Consider the following 14,636-nt stretch of genomic DNA (forward strand, 5'->3'; position numbering starts at 1 on the left):
AATATTAAATAATGTGAATTTTTAGAATTTTGTACGAGTATTTATTTATTTGTATGAGGTCTTTTTTACGAATTAAATACTACAGGTGTTGTATTGCATATTTTGCACTTACATGAAAATGCAATAATGATGTAGTCAATAGGTATTAGATTACACTCTCTGCAAGTACTGCAATAGTGTATGTACCGCTACGTAATCGTCAGCGAAACCCCGAAAGCAAGACAAAGCCGTGTTTATTTTGATGTATGTCGCATTGATTAATACTATTTTGCAAATAAATAAACGATCAAAATTAGCTAAGAAGCAGACAATAATATTACTGAAACCACCGGACAATGTGTAATCATAAGTCATAACCATCACTCACACGGTAATACTGCACCACAAAATTCAGATAAGTAAGATAAATTAAAATGCGGCTACATAAATGTATTTTTTGCACAGGATCGAAGAATAACAGAACGGGTAGAAGTGACATGTATCACAGATTCACAGTTGCCCAATCCCAATAATCCGTTGTAGTCGCGTAATTCTAGTAATCCAATGCGGACAGCCCTTCCAATCCTGGTGGAAGATTAGGACAAGCGCCCCGGCTAAATCGATGGCTTGCCATCAAAGAAATCCCGTGATAGTGCACAAAGGCCGCAATAACGACAAATACGTGAAAGATTTGATGGCTTTGGAACTAGGATGAAAAAACTTATCAACCAAGGGAGGGGCGACCAATTAATGCAGCAGTAAAACTCACCCAAATATCAAATCGACCAGGAAAAAACCTCTCCGGAAGTCGGAATGCGTACATCAGTGCTCCGAATACATAAAGAAAGCCCATAAAAAATAGCCAATGTATCGATGCTTCCTGCATGGATCGTATCCAGCCGAGCGAAAGGATACTATGAATAGCTGGGATCATACCGCTCAAGCCCAGAGAGAGAAACACAGCTGCAAAACAAATTTCGTGCATAGCAAAAGGAAGCTGATACTCCAGAAAGCTAATTTCCTAACTTACCTGCTCTAATGGGCCGAAACGCAGGTTCACTAAACTTATCCCAAAGCGCCACGATAACTGCTGCTACGGCCAACACTGAGACTACAGTAAGGTAAACTGTTTTAAGCAAAGTCCGACAATAAAAGCCAAAATGCAGCCAGGGGATAAATGATCCCAAGATAAGAATGGCGATTCCACAATAATCCAACCTGGGGTACACCAAATGGTCACTTGAATACTCAGAATATTTCTGATATTTCAGTGTAATATTAGCTTACATGTTAGTAATAACTTACTTCAAAAAGAGCAGACCAACAGTACGAGAATGACAGTATACAGTGTGAAACATGAAGGAAAACCCCATGCAAATAATTGCTCCAGCAAAGAACGCTCCAAAAACCCATTTCTCTTCTTGCGGAAAGTGTTCTGATGTTAGCATGTAAATTGCCACGCCAATAAACGCAATACACCCTGCCAATACAGCCCAACAAGTTAGCATACGGTAACGAAAGATATGTACTATAATATTTATGCAATACAGTATAGCATTTGTGAATTTGATGCAACGAAAGCGTTCAAAGCGTACCAAGCATATGTGTCCAAATGTTGCCAGTTTCCGTGTGAATCCGGAATATCGATCGGAAGCACTCGCGGAAAGACTGAATTTGAGGACGGTGACCGGCCCGTAAGAAATCGTTGTCCTTCAGCCATTCGGGAAGATGATGGAATGGGGTCTGTATCCAAGCTGCCTTCCAGACGCGCTGAATAATTTTCTGTGCCCTTGAGCTAGCCTCTTGAATAAATTCAATGCCAGCACATACTACGGGTTCTCCATCAACCTATAAACCAGAGATTATATCAAACTACTACAACCATCTACTTGTCTTCTTTTACGCTGGGAAAGTTCAACCAGTATAACTGTACGGTCTGTAGTCTGCACTGGTTATGCTAAGTTAATTAAATTAAATATAATTGTAGTATTACGTTTCGTTGTGAAGTTACATAAGTCATTATTAGATAATTTTGTAATGCTTCACATGATGCCAATGATGATGTAGTTTACTAGAGATGTTTGAAACATGGGTGGACGACCAAAATGTTATGTGCGTGAATCAAAAATTAAAACCATAACTGATAATATGCAAATAATATTGATAATAATAAAATTATTAGTACGTCATGTCACTAAATGCTAATCACATAAACTGGCGCGATGACGTCAGTTAATTACAAATTACAAAAAAAATTAAATTACAGAAAAACGTGAGTCATCACTGAGAAACGCGACTTAGCGGAACCCACCTTCATGCCTTCGAAAGCAGTGGGATTCGGGGGCTCAGGCAGGTCCGGAAGGGGCGGAAGATCTTCTAAAGCATAATCAATATCGATATCATCATCAGGCAGCGCATCGCTTCCCCGTCGTGAGGATCGCGCCCGTAAACCCTGCACTTCTTCCTCAATGACTTCCAGCTGCTCCTCAAACGCATCAGCCCGCATCCCCTCCGCGCTGTAGTAACTTCCATTGGATAAACCATCACTCGCAGGGAAAACATCTGGTTTGCATATCCTGGAAGTGCCTTCCTCAAGTGGCGAGATTTCCTGTGACCGTAAAGAGTTCGACTTTGACCTGTAAGAAAAGTTTAATACTGAATAAATGAAACATGATGAATGAGTCCTGGAAAGAAGCCAGGGAAAACAAGAGTGAGGGGAACCTAATATTCACAAACAGAATGGGTTTTTTAACTCACCGAGACGTCATGGTGCAAACAAGAGACTCCAATTTTGAATTTCCAATGTGTCACCACTGATCAACCAACTTCAACAAGAATTCAAAGATCGGAATGCATAGAGGATAGAGTGATTTGTAATATTGAAGCAAGGGAGGTCATTAGAAACCATCGCCTGGCAGAATTTCTAAAAAAATATGGTAATAAACCAGCACTCGCAGTCTTCAGCGCGCCAAGTGTTACACGCGAGAAAAAAATGCATATTTTAACTCAACTGTCAGACCTAACATGGGAAATTTCCAGGAAGTGCACAAACAGCACGTGCGTGGAGGCAGGCCACCTTATTCTATTCGTCATTGCAACCTCTACTAGGGAGGCAGTTTTTGTAGGTTTAACCTGCTAAGTTTTGCGAATTTTTTTGCGATGGGAACTCACATGCAAAATACATTATTTTGGCATTTAGGTGAGTTTTAAAAGCATCCTGTTTTTGCGGTTTTATGAAAGCGGAGAGTAGGCTTTCCTTTTGCAATCTTTACAGTTTGTATGTTCTATCTGGTAGGACTCGACGAAAGGTCCTACTGGTGTCGCGAACGAACTGTAGGCAGAGTTCAGCGATGGCCGGATACTTCAGCACTTCTACGACTCGCTTTCCTACCAGCTGCCTTGAAAAATTTTGCAAGGCTCTGATCAGGAATCGGTCCACTACGGGTACGCGGTACGCACATTTGACATTGTAATACATATTTTCTTACCCCATTTCACTGGTGTAGCAATTCCAACGACGCTTCACCCTTCCCTCTTGCTCGACCCAAGCAACCGAAAGAACAGAACTGTTGATCGCAACAGGGACGGTTCCAAAATCAGCTCTGAAAATAAGGACAAAAAGTGGCAGTTATGGGGCGCCATATGCTTGGAACGATCAGCGATAGTGTCTCCCCACAAAAATCCTATTGAAGAGAATTTCCAAAATCTTTTCCTTCAGGAAGAGTTCGAGAAAAGCTTGTTTTCTGATCATGAAATGCGAAAATTTGAGGATGCGTAAGTGTATTTGACAGTTATTAATTAATTTAAGTCATCGCACGCTGTAAATTCAGATACTTATATTCTTTTAGGTGTATTAATTTATTGTTTTTTTCTAAACTAGGCGTAAAGCAAAACGCCGGAAAGATGCAGATTTGAGCGTTGAGGAGGATTCGGACATCGTGGTCCAAACAGCGCAAGATAAAGAAGACTCCTGGAACGAACTGTACGAGAAATTCAAACCGGCACCTCGCATTACAGGTAGATTAACTGCAGTGTACGAAGTTTGGTTTATATACAAATTGTAAAACTGAGTTTCTTTTTAATTGGGTTTGTTGTAGAGGGATAAGCGTGCTGCGCAGATTACGTATGTTCGTTGCAAAGGCTGAATTATTTTTATGTGTAAACATTTCCGGTTTGATCCATTTGGGTTTTTTGTATCGCATATTTTTCGCATTCTCTTATGCTAAATAAGCATTGAAATCTGATGGCTATGTTGTTATTGCTCATGCTTGTGTTTGTAGAATCTGATCAAAAGAACGACACAAGGGCAACAAATCGAAAACTAGACCGGAAACTGTATCTTGTCGTCAACCAGAAACTCGGTGACAGCGCGAGATGGGTGTTTCCTCAGGGAGCATGGCAGGGTTCAGAGAGTCTGTATGAAACCGCTGCGGATGCTCTGCGGAGGATAGGCGGTACGGACTTACAGTTTATGTCTCTGGGAAGTACGCCTGTGGGATTCTACCGTTATAAATATCCCATTTCATCGAAAATTGCCAAAGATTTTTATGGTGCCAAGGTGAGCTAATGCCGTAGGTGACGCTTTCGCTGCGTTACTTGACCGGCTGATATATGTTGCGTTCTAGGTGTTTTTCTTCAAAGCCCTTCTTCGAAAAGGATCAGTAACGCCTTCAAGTGAAGTCGAAGATTATCAGTGGATGACCAGGGAAGAACTGCAACAAACGGTAACGGACAAGTACTTCGACAGAGTGGAAAGGTTTCTTTTTGAATTTAATGATCGTGGCCTTAAAGACGTTGTGGAACACGAACAGCTGATGAAGATGTCGTTTTGAAATCTTTCATTTTCACGCATGCATTTGCAGGCACGCATATGTATTGCGTTGTATGTCCTCGCCTAGCACTGAGTGTTGCACGCTTTGTCTGAATTTCGAAGCACTGTTATGATATAAAATGCGGCATAAAGAGGTGAGAAGTTTTGGCCAACAGTAGATTCAGACATTTCGCACGCGCTATACGGTTTTTCTTGCAAACCATGTTTGTGAACAATTTGCGATTTTATTGAACGTAACCGTTATATAGAGGTGATGACCGGCTCAGTTCTGTGGAAAATTCCGTAATAGATTGTTTTACCAAAATGAATTTTAAAAAATCGTGATTTTTTTACATTAAATGAATGAACAGAACAAAATATGAAATCATAGCACTTGCAACAATTAGGTGTCGGCTAATAAGGCCCCTTTCAGCCAGTACGTTGTCATTTCTCCCTTTCCCTGTAACCAAGAAAGCAATATGGAGAAGCGGTAACTGCATAATCTACCATAATGCGTGGATCGTCGAACAAGATTAGTGCAACAAAGTTCCAAAAAAACAGCGGCACGTTCGACCTGACCTTAACGTTTATAATTCCTCTTTCTTCTATGACAAATCCTCCTGTTTCTTCCAGGATGTTTTTCGTGCTGTCCGTGATCTGGATTTTCATTGCTGCCAAATAAAACTTTAGAAGCTGGCAAAGTAACGCCGTAAACTAGAAAATTCAGTATTCATCGCAGCTGACCTTCACTGCTTGACTGCATTCTGGAAGCTGTGTTGACAGCGTCACCGAACCTGGTTTCGGCAAAATACAGAAAGTTACTGCCACAAAACTACCGGCATTTCAACTGAGCTATCCATAGAAGCACGTCAAAACCTTGCAGTTCTAACGGTGCAGTATTATATTATAAGATTTAATTACTTATCGCCAATTTAAAAACTTGAATAACACACACGTTTACGAAGAAGGACATACAAACAGTATCTTGGCATCTTCAAACCAACAATTCCGGCGACACAGGACCCTTAAATATAAGTCAAAATACTGTACATTCATGTCCATACAAAACATTCAAATACAGCTTTGCTTCATGGCTGCATTTGCGTACCCGAATGAATGCCAAAACGAATTTGTAAGTGCTTCGAAGGATCACCAGGAGTTCGCAATTTATGGATATCTTTTCGCATTCCTAAGCACAACATATTTCTAGAGTAACCATAATTTTAAAATATTCCTGCACCCCAAGGCAGAAGATTTTGTATTACTAATGTATTGTACGCTATGCTGTCAATTGGCAAGGCAGTTTTTTAAATAGTATTTCAGAGAGAGGAATATAGCGAGGAAACGCACAATATATATCACAGGTGCCAAAGTTTGCGAGCAAACTGGTTCCTGTTTGTAAGTTGTGACCACTGGAGGGAATTCTTACGTATGGATAATTTGCTCATTTCCGCCGCATGGTGATTTCCGTTTCGTACTGGTAGTCCGCTGGCGACCTGAGCAAATCCAATTAAATAGCTTAATAAAGAACTGATTATCGAACAAAACGCAGTCTTTGAAAAACGCCGGTACGCGCCGCAGTTGACACACTTCTAGGAATAGGTATTGTACATGCGTTACCATATAAATATCCATAATCGATTCCACCTTGTACACGTCAAAATGCTCCATAATCAAATCTGCCCATTGGTTCAACGCATTTAATGTGTCCAACACTTCAAAAGCGGTGATTTTTGAGACTAAATCATTGAAACCAGGAATGTCACTAAACATTATGGTGACGCTTTGGAATGTCTCAGGTGGCACGCTTTCCCCTCGCGTTAACGACGCGGCAACGCTTCTGCAAGCATAGAATAGCAAAACCTTTTCATTTCTACACCGGCTAGTTGTCTTTCGAAAATTTTTTAATTTTTTATCTGCAAAAAGTTGTATCTACTATTTTCAAAGGAAAAAGCACACGCCCCGCAATATAGTCGTGCCTACTGTTATAGTGCCCAAAAATAAATTCGAGTGGGACTAACTTTGGAAGCATATGCTTGAGCAAGTTATCCGATCGCTCTTTTTCGGCTATTAACTGCTGCATTTTATTGTGCACCTCCTCTTCCAGCTGTTGGGTATACTGCTCCATCTTACGTATCAAATGGTCAACAATATTGCGACCACTTCGCTTTCCCAGTTTTGCCAGCATTTCATTGACCTTTTGAAATGTCGGCCTTGATGACGGTTCTTCTTCCCAGCATTTCTCCATCTGCTCGTATAATGTGGATGAGTTGTTGGATTTAGTTAGTTTCGGTCGCTTCGGAGGTATTAACCCGCGCTTCACATCGATAACAATACTTTTGGCGGTAGTAGTAAATTCGTCCCAGTGGGTCAAGAAGTATGGTTTACTTTTTGTTAATATTTCTTGCATTATAATGCCAAAACTGTATATGTCACCTACAATTGGAATAATATAATATACAGTATCATCAATATCTGTAGGTATCGGTCTGCATCTATCAGTCTATCGTCACCGAGCCACGTCGTTCAAAATGCCCACCTTTCTGCAAAATGCAAAATGCAAATTAAAACGATGTTACTGACAGTCCGTTTATTATATAATTTCTGTACGATACTTAAACAAATATTAATGTGAAGAAAATGCAATTTAGGACCTGGTCATTTCTTATGAAATTAAGCAAATAAAATCACAACCGAGAGCCAAAATTGTGATTGATGACCTCAGCTTGTCAAAATGAATCTTTAACTGATAGGGATGCGTACTAATGGACTGATATACAGAGTACCGGACTAAAAATTTACTCGGTTTTCCCGTAATAGTAATGCGTTTCAAAACATCTCGGTTTGGCGCTGCAGTTCTTACCTGTGTGCCTTTGCGAGACATTATTACACGCAGAAGTTCTGGTGCTCTATACAGGAGCGTGTAATAATCTCTTTGGGTGTCTTCTGACATTTTCGGTGGCAACAAATCTGCATGGGGCCGCAACTGGGATAATCCGTAATCGCTAAGTCGCACCATGAATTTACTATTAACATGGCAGATGCTAGAACGCAAAAATCCATGGGAAGTGACCACTGTGGAATGCAGATATTGCATACCCTAAAAAGCAGTAACAAGTGCTAATAACAAATGGAATCAGCAGGGATTACGATCGTACGACTTACCCAATCGTTAATGCGGATCTGCGTTTGCAAATTTCATTCGTTTTTAACAAGTTTTATTCCACGCATGTAACAATTTAGCAAGCCGGACTTGGTAAAATAAATTTTTATATGAATTTTTGCTCCGAATTCAAGTTACAGTGTATTATAATTCCGCGCGTTAGCCAGGTTTAATAGGTCATGTAGAACGTTCACTGTACTGTCATTAGTCTTTTTAAAACTAACGTAGTCTGTTATGAAATCACCCAGGCTTAAATATAAGTACAAAGCAAATCGTAAAACAATAATTTATATTACGCAGAATTAATGCAATCATACTTTACCTGTACGATATCGCGAATGAAAGACAGTTTGAACACTTCGTCTATGATGTGAGTTTCGTGCGCAATAAGATCAAATAAGGATCCCTTTTCTGATTGCTCTTCCAGGCAATACTGACAATATCCCTGTTCGTCCAGGGAAATCCCGATAAACTTCAACAGGTTGTTGTGATGCAGACTTTTTATTATGTTCAAGTCCCGAACCACCGCATGTGACGGACGATACATTTTCTCTGGACACTGCACCAGTCGAACTCGAACGCCTCGGTAATCGGCTACTAGCGAAACCGGCTGAAACTGGGGCTTCTCGTTTATACTATCCAAACTCTAGAAAAGAGAAACAGAAGTATGGTAACTTATCGCAAACATGTACAGTAACACCGAACAACAGATACGATAAGTGAACCTCGTTGCTGTTCTTTAATTGTGGAACTTCCGCTGTCGACACCGTGGTAGGTCGATGAGCCGGTACCACGTCCAGTTCGTCCGGTGAAATTCGCCACCAGAACGGGTTTTTCTTTGCGTGCCGTTTGCTGAGATAGAATTATGATGTCAAGAGCATCAGTAAAAAGTTTCTGGTACTTGCATACCTTTACTTTTTAATTTATATGAATTAGAACGTGTACTTCATACAGATGAAAAGGTTGTATCTTGGCTTTTCGTCTTAAACCGCACTGAATTTTACTTACTAATACCATCTCCCGGTAGATATGCCACAAAACACAGAAAACACAGCTAGAACCGATCCGATGATCACTGCATTTCTGAACGCTGTAACGAAACTTTTGAATGTTCATTAATGGAAAGATTAATAAGGTGCTGTCAAACCTTTTGAGCATTTGGGATCGTTCCCATCGAAGCCACAGAATGGGACATCTACCGGCGGCTGACCGCTTCCTGGCCAGTGAAACCCGCCATTAACGGTCACCTCCAGCGACGTGCCGTTAATTTCAAGCACATTCTGTAACAGACGTCAGAATGCTGCTCAAGATTAACATACCCATCCAAGTTAATTGAATGTGCTTCTATGACCATATTACTTATGCAAAGCAAATAAAATTACACCTCGTGGTTTATGTATGCAATTTTAAAAAAACGTCTCGGTTTTATATTTTAAATACAGAGTGTACTTCCACCATCCCAATCATGAATATTTATACTAGGCGATCTGAAAGAGCCTTTTGAGTAAGTGCTCCGACTCACATCGTACTGGCCTTGTGGTAGTATGTCTTGAACGTAAAATCGTCTGACACGGTCGCCACTTGCATCCATTGAAATTTTCTGAAAACAAAAATTACGGAGTTCACGGGGGTACTGAAAATCGTATTTTGTATTCTCCGCACAGATGTGATAGGGCTTTCATAAGTTTTTCCTTTCATAGCGTCCAGAATGGCCGAGTAGTTTTTTATATTTTCCCCGGCTTCGGACACCGCTCGAACTGCTGACGCGTATAAGACAATGGAATCGAACATTGCGGCCACTGTCGCATCCGCCGGATCTATCTGCTGAACAACGGGCAACTTTAAGATTTCGCACACTCTGCAACACTTAAGCGATTGCACCGACACATACAAATGGCCCTTCCGTTTGGAAATTGTAACCATAATCACTTTCCGCTCTTTCCAGAAAAACATCTTTAAAGATTTTATAATAGTTATTCGCCATTTCATCCATGGCGATAAGGAGTAAGCTGTCATAAGCTCGAAGGATCTGATCTTCTTTTTCCTCGTCACCTCGCCATGTAAAGATGCCCCAGTAATAGCTTTCGAATAGCTCAGTCGCGATATATAACTGAAAACGAAAGTTACGTATATGAAAGGCAAATTTTTATTTTAATTTTCATATATTATGGTAATCATAATTAGAAAAAAAGGTATGACTCTACTATACTCTAGTCATTTATATTTAACGTACGAGTATACGCGTACCCAAACAAACTATAGACCGAACTCTGCTTACATAGTCACCGCTGGTCATTCCTAGCTGCGAGGCAAGAAACTGCAATATACGCACAAAAAACAAAAATTCAAATTAAAGCCTCACTTCTACTATGGACGTGATACTAGTAATCAGACTTCCTAGTCCCTACCATGATCCGACGCGTCAATACACCTGATAACATAAACGTGATTTTCGTTCGCATTATGTATGGCGCTAAGAGAGGTCATGCGTGAGTTGTTGCTTTCGCTTACCTCCACAAAGTAAAATGACAGCTGCAACAATTAAGTGGAATGTTAAAAGTAGATACTCAAATTCAGAATACCTTATTTTACGTAAAACCGAAGACCTAGACACTGGAGCGGGTTATAAAATACTTAAATAAATGTAGTACAACGCATATGAGTAACTGACATTGAGTGCGCCCAGAGAGTTTGTAAGAGATCTATGTAGAGGAGTTTTACCTCGACTAGATAAACTCAGTGAGCGCAGATGCCGTCGAATTTCCCTGTCCGTAACGTTGACTTCCAGATATTCATATTTATTGTATCGAAGATAATCGGTATTTCCCGCCGCGCGTAAGCGTTCGTACAGAATCATCGATAAAGAAACGTGAAAACCTACGGACATATCTACCAGCACGTGCGTATGAACCATGGACAGAGTTTTCAGGATGATAATAATGGTATCAGAAATGGCTTGCAGCCGGAAACTCATTCGAATTAACATGGGAAATGTGTGCCGAGGGTTGGTGGCACTCGTGATACCGCCAGTGGGAAAGGATATCACGGGAGTCCCGGTGAAAGCAGCAATATTGCAAATATCTATGACTGCCTCCACACAGCCTGAAATTCAAAAACAGGCCAACTGCGATGCAAAATGCGAAACTCAAAACAAATCTATAATCTAAAGAAGTATAAAAATCTAAAGAAGTAAAAACTTGCAGCCTGTTATGTCAGGCAAAGTTGATACAAATTACAATCGTCATGAAGTCATTTATGCATGCTTTGTCTAAAAAGTATTATTATGGCAATCACAGGCAATTAGAAAATATATGGAAACTTCATTCATAATTATACTGCGAATCGGCACTAGCCAGAATTTTTTAAACGATTTATGACAGGAAGGAAGTATTTAATCAATTTTACCAATAGGTTCCACTGCAAAACCATTCAAGGATCGAAATGCCTTACCTGGTCCTAGATAAAGGTCACACTGGATACCTTCTCTCATCAGTGACATCGCTTCCAATGCCGCTTTTTGCATTTGACTCACACTGCAGCTATCACCGGCGTCCCGATAAACCTTTCTTAATCGAATTTCCGGCGGCAATATGTCGTCATGAACATAATCTAATCCCATGTCTATTCCCGCTCCTACTTTGTCATAGTTAGTCAGGATCTCTCGTGAGCCTCGCTCCAGTATGACACAGATCGTTAAAGTTGTGATGTTTGAATTTGTATCCAAAGCAAAATGCCGACCCAAAAGCAGTGACAGAAAACACACGTAAATAACGTTAACCGATAAACTGAAGCCAAACCAAGGATAACAATGCATTCCCAGTGGAAGTCCGTAATATATACCGTACGCTTAGGTCATCAATTTGCTTAATCGGCAGTTAAACCGAAATAAACTACTCCGCATTTTACCGCACTACTCTTTAGTGTGATTTTATATAAATCCATCGTTTTTTAAAAGGTTCAAATCATAATGAACACGGTATCATCAGCCTGCCATTCCCGAACGCTGGCATTCCCAGTCCAAAATCGCATCGTCGAACGTCGGAATTAATCACTGTCAACCGCATGAGGATATGGTAAACGAACGTCAGATCCCATTCTACCGGTAAATCAAGCTAATGCAATCACTTTCAGTTCTTTACCAGGATGACCGCTTCTCGCCAATCAAATAAAGTCAAACCAAGTGTGTTTACCATCGCAGGTATCGTTTTCAAATCGGCGGAAAATCGATGAAAACCTACCACAGTTTATGATCCAATGAAATGAATTCCTGACAAGCGCCCGAATACGGTAAGTACTGAAGTGCTGTACAGATACTTATGTTATGTTACGGGTACTTACTTACTGTCATTTAAAAACTCGTATTCAAAATCATTATCTTGCCCTTGTGTGTTACTTAGCGCATCCACAATTCCGAATTGCACCCCCATCAATATTTTCTGAAACAACCGATTTTTCGATGCTCTTACGGTGATCTATAACATAAGTATGTAGCTCGAGCAGCAGTGCTTTTATTAAACATTTTAGAAGTACCCAATTCAATCCGTAATTTACAAATGGCGATTCCAGCAGTATTATACCAGTGCTGATGCTGTAATCACCGTAAAAAAACACGACACAATACCGCTTTTACTAAAATCGATAAAAGAAAAATAACCAATTAAAATAAATAGACCATAAATGCAAAACCTGGGTGGTACCGTTCGCTGCAAACGCTGACTCAGCCGCGGAGATCGCCAGTAATTACTCCGTAAACCGATACGGTATGTTCAAACAAGGGGAGGCAGTACCGCATATCGATCGACCGGATATTCGCCTCTAAACTTGTTTAGATACCATGCATGATGACTGAGACCCCGCGGCACAAGGTTAGCCATGGTAAATATAGCGAATGCAAATCCCTGCAACTGCCAAGCGGCCAACGCAAAGCCCCACCATTCCACAATTTCCCCGAAAAAATTGGCCGCCGTAATGTAGTCGAACATGCCACCGTACGGGATCTTGTAGGCTTTGGATCCATCGGATCGCAGATTACGCAGAATGTGATCCGACTGGATGTTGATTAACAATCCGACGACGAAGAGTGCCACTCCCAGCAGAAACACAGGATCCGCCACATCCGGGATTGGTCCACGGAATTTCAGGATGCTGCGTGCTTGCATGTAGCCGTTATACGTGCAAAAAACAAACGCCATGAGAAAGGGAGCGAGTGGTGTCGGCTTGCCGCCACGAATCAGGAACGAATAAAAAAATGTCCGCTGGAAATAATGCAACATGAAGAGTCCCGCCAGAATCTTGTTAGCTGCAAATGTCGACAAATTATCAGTTAGCTGTTAGTAAAACTTTAACAAACGCAGCATAGTTAATTTCGTTATTACAAAACGGAACTACAGTGGGATTTGGTTAATGAGGGAACCTTTCTTTGGTCGGTTACGGCTTACCCAGAGCAGGTGCTCCGTTGTCCATGTAGAGCCACACATACAGTGGCACGAAAAAGGCTGGGCATTCTTGCACGACCCATGCGATCCTCGCAGGGACTAGTAATCCATACGAAGGACTGCTATACCTTCCGTATGGTGCTGGGAGAAGTTGTAAAGCGACGTAAGTTACCAGCCCCACCGCAATCATCACCAGCGCCATTGCATCCAGCGTTGGCTTCTCCGCATCGGAACCCAATCGCCGGACGAGATCCCAAATCAGATGAAGCGTCTGATTTGCAAAGTCCTCCATACCGGATCTCGAATAACTATCGTCTCAAATAACTTAAACGGTATTATCTACAGCCAAAATGAAACGGGCCGGTCAGAAAAACCAAATTTTAAATTACTTAATTTGTTCAACTTTCGATTTCGGATTTTTATCGTAGAGCGTTTGAGTTTAATTTGGCAAGTGACGTATGTAGCATGTATGTAGTATGTACCTGTCCAATTAAAATCTTATCCTTCAACAGGAACATTGACCGCCTGTGGACGCCGTTTACGTGAGATCGCTTAACACTTCCGGCTGCAACCGCAGTACTAGTGCAACGGTCGAAGGGACTACGTCACTGCGGCGACATGGTGCTCTGCAGTCTGCATACGGTAGCATACTGTACGAGTAGAAATACCGTAGCAGCAAATCTAGGTAGTGTACTTCCAGTTACCGCAGTTGCCGGCCAGTGGTCACTATCGGTAATGTGCTTTCTACTCCTGCCCGGTGCCTCCCATATATTTTGGATTACGCCAGAAGTTATGCAAAATTCCTTGTTCACAAAATGCAAAAAGTATGCAATGCAGTGTCATGGGCACGTTATGTATCAGAACCATAAAACAATTTTTATCCCAGTTGGGCAAGTAAGAATAGTTTATGGCGTTTAGTTTATGTACCCTAGAAAAGGGAAGATGTACACAAAACAAATCGCAGACCTTTTTGGACGAAAAGCTGTTTAAATATTACTGCCTCGGTCAGTGGGTTTATGGAAATACAGAGTAAAAATATAAAAACGTCAAACAGAAATGGAAAATGTGTAATTTGTCAAGTTTTATACTGTTAATTTCAAAGTACTGGTGACCGTACGCCAGTTTCTGTACTTCTATTCAAGTAGAACAGGAGAAGAAAAACCTAAGACCTGCAGTGCGATTTTATGACGGCAAGCCCCCGCTGCGAAAGTTAAATTATTAATATTTAATAATTATTATATCGTAATCT

The 14,636-nt window shown here is 40.9% G+C and overlaps 5 protein-coding genes across 7 annotated transcripts; 1 reads left to right on the plus strand and 4 right to left on the minus strand.

Moving 5' to 3' along the window:
• Window positions 1–217: 217 nt before the first annotated feature.
• Window positions 218–2,964, minus strand: LOC129599240 (adiponectin receptor protein-like). The gene is made up of 7 exons (XM_055497422.1): window positions 2,737–2,964; window positions 2,291–2,615; window positions 1,575–1,827; window positions 1,285–1,459; window positions 1,010–1,197; window positions 749–942; window positions 218–685 (listed from the first exon to the last, which is right to left on the minus strand). The coding sequence occupies exons 1-7, from the start codon at window positions 2,745–2,747 to the stop codon at window positions 533–535; spliced, it is 1,299 nt and encodes a 432-aa protein (XP_055353397.1). The 5' UTR covers window positions 2,748–2,964; the 3' UTR covers window positions 218–532.
• An 81-nt stretch (window positions 2,965–3,045) lies between these two features.
• On the plus strand, window positions 3,046–4,970 carry LOC129599242 (39S ribosomal protein L46, mitochondrial-like). 2 transcript variants are annotated; one of them, XM_055497425.1, is made up of 6 exons: window positions 3,046–3,178; window positions 3,275–3,423; window positions 3,486–3,753; window positions 3,860–3,996; window positions 4,260–4,537; window positions 4,605–4,970. In XM_055497425.1, exons 2-6 carry the CDS (start codon window positions 3,330–3,332, stop codon window positions 4,809–4,811), a joined length of 984 nt encoding a protein of 327 aa, XP_055353400.1. In that variant the 5' UTR covers window positions 3,046–3,178; window positions 3,275–3,329; the 3' UTR covers window positions 4,812–4,970. The 2 variants fall into 2 exon arrangements, with proteins under 2 accessions (XP_055353400.1, XP_055353399.1); XM_055497424.1 differs by lacking the exon at window positions 3,046–3,178 and having other exon boundaries at window positions 3,185–3,423.
• A 64-nt stretch (window positions 4,971–5,034) lies between these two features.
• Window positions 5,035–7,221, minus strand: LOC129599243 (atrial natriuretic peptide receptor 1-like). Its single transcript, XM_055497426.1, has 8 exons — window positions 6,811–7,221; window positions 6,410–6,629; window positions 6,219–6,285; window positions 5,898–5,978; window positions 5,765–5,813; window positions 5,534–5,583; window positions 5,369–5,460; window positions 5,035–5,249 (listed from the first exon to the last, which is right to left on the minus strand). The coding sequence occupies exons 1-8, from the start codon at window positions 7,197–7,199 to the stop codon at window positions 5,193–5,195; spliced, it is 1,005 nt and encodes a 334-aa protein (XP_055353401.1). The 5' UTR covers window positions 7,200–7,221; the 3' UTR covers window positions 5,035–5,192.
• A 66-nt stretch (window positions 7,222–7,287) lies between these two features.
• On the minus strand, window positions 7,288–12,340 carry LOC129599230 (receptor-type guanylate cyclase gcy-28-like). The gene is made up of 14 exons (XM_055497406.1): window positions 11,403–12,340; window positions 10,674–11,054; window positions 10,464–10,484; window positions 10,361–10,383; window positions 10,231–10,269; window positions 9,844–10,062; window positions 9,615–9,776; window positions 9,475–9,552; window positions 9,100–9,232; window positions 8,961–9,042; window positions 8,678–8,804; window positions 8,275–8,598; window positions 7,653–7,889; window positions 7,288–7,332 (listed from the first exon to the last, which is right to left on the minus strand). Exons 1-14 carry the CDS (start codon window positions 11,764–11,766, stop codon window positions 7,288–7,290), a joined length of 2,235 nt encoding a protein of 744 aa, XP_055353381.1. The 5' UTR covers window positions 11,767–12,340.
• A 104-nt stretch (window positions 12,341–12,444) lies between these two features.
• Window positions 12,445–14,355, minus strand: LOC129599211 (3-oxo-5-alpha-steroid 4-dehydrogenase 1-like). Of its 2 annotated transcripts, XM_055497380.1 has the most exons (3): window positions 13,870–14,355; window positions 13,391–13,726; window positions 12,445–13,251 (listed from the first exon to the last, which is right to left on the minus strand). In XM_055497380.1, the coding sequence occupies exons 2-3, from the start codon at window positions 13,677–13,679 to the stop codon at window positions 12,719–12,721; spliced, it is 822 nt and encodes a 273-aa protein (XP_055353355.1). In that variant the 5' UTR covers window positions 13,680–13,726; window positions 13,870–14,355; the 3' UTR covers window positions 12,445–12,718. The 2 variants fall into 2 exon arrangements, with proteins under 2 accessions (XP_055353355.1, XP_055353354.1); XM_055497379.1 differs by lacking the exon at window positions 13,870–14,355 and having other exon boundaries at window positions 13,391–13,843.
• Window positions 14,356–14,636: the final 281 nt, after the last annotated feature.

Source organism: Paramacrobiotus metropolitanus, unplaced genomic scaffold (genome assembly GCF_019649055.1).
Source record: "Paramacrobiotus metropolitanus isolate TYO unplaced genomic scaffold, Prichtersi_v1.0 Parri_scaffold0000140, whole genome shotgun sequence".
Classification (NCBI taxonomy): domain Eukaryota; kingdom Metazoa; phylum Tardigrada; class Eutardigrada; order Parachela; family Macrobiotidae; genus Paramacrobiotus; species Paramacrobiotus metropolitanus.

What these genes read in the sequence shown, in the direction of transcription:
- LOC129599240 (XM_055497422.1), bottom strand. An exon ending in GTTGGTCTGCTCTTTTTGAA is followed by an intron (nt 1,198 to 1,284) that starts GTAAGTTATTAC and finishes GGTGTACCCCAG; the next exon opens with GTTGGATTATTGTGGAATCG. An exon ending in GTTTCGGCCCATTAGAGCAG is followed by an intron (nt 943 to 1,009) that starts GTAAGTTAGGAA and finishes TTTGTTTTGCAG; the next exon opens with CTGTGTTTCTCTCTCTGGGC.
- LOC129599242 (XM_055497424.1), top strand. Translation starts at nt 3,213, where the DNA reads ATGAAAGCGGAGAGTAGGCTTTCCTTTTGCAATCTTTACAGTTTGTAT. An exon ending in CAGGAATCGGTCCACTACGG is followed by an intron (nt 3,424 to 3,485) that starts GTACGCGGTACG and finishes TCACTGGTGTAG; the next exon opens with CAATTCCAACGACGCTTCAC. An exon ending in ATGCGAAAATTTGAGGATGC is followed by an intron (nt 3,754 to 3,859) that starts GTAAGTGTATTT and finishes TTTCTAAACTAG; the next exon opens with GCGTAAAGCAAAACGCCGGA.
- LOC129599243 (XM_055497426.1), bottom strand. Translation starts at nt 7,199, where the DNA reads ATGCAAGAAATATTAACAAAAAGTAAACCATACTTCTTGACCCACTGG. An exon ending in AAGATGCCAAGATACTGTTT is followed by an intron (nt 5,584 to 5,764) that starts GTATGTCCTTCT and finishes TGCCGAAACCAG; the next exon opens with GTTCGGTGACGCTGTCAACA. An exon ending in AATGCAGTCAAGCAGTGAAG is followed by an intron (nt 5,461 to 5,533) that starts GTCAGCTGCGAT and finishes TTTATTTGGCAG; the next exon opens with CAATGAAAATCCAGATCACG.
- LOC129599230 (XM_055497406.1), bottom strand. Translation starts at nt 11,766, where the DNA reads ATGCATTGTTATCCTTGGTTTGGCTTCAGTTTATCGGTTAACGTTATT. An exon ending in TCCAAACGGAAGGGCCATTT is followed by an intron (nt 9,777 to 9,843) that starts GTATGTGTCGGT and finishes CCCGTTGTTCAG; the next exon opens with CAGATAGATCCGGCGGATGC. An exon ending in ATGAAAGCCCTATCACATCT is followed by an intron (nt 9,553 to 9,614) that starts GTGCGGAGAATA and finishes TTTTGTTTTCAG; the next exon opens with AAAATTTCAATGGATGCAAG.
- LOC129599211 (XM_055497380.1), bottom strand. Translation starts at nt 13,679, where the DNA reads ATGGAGGACTTTGCAAATCAGACGCTTCATCTGATTTGGGATCTCGTC. An exon ending in CAACGGAGCACCTGCTCTGG is followed by an intron (nt 13,252 to 13,390) that starts GTAAGCCGTAAC and finishes CGACATTTGCAG; the next exon opens with CTAACAAGATTCTGGCGGGA.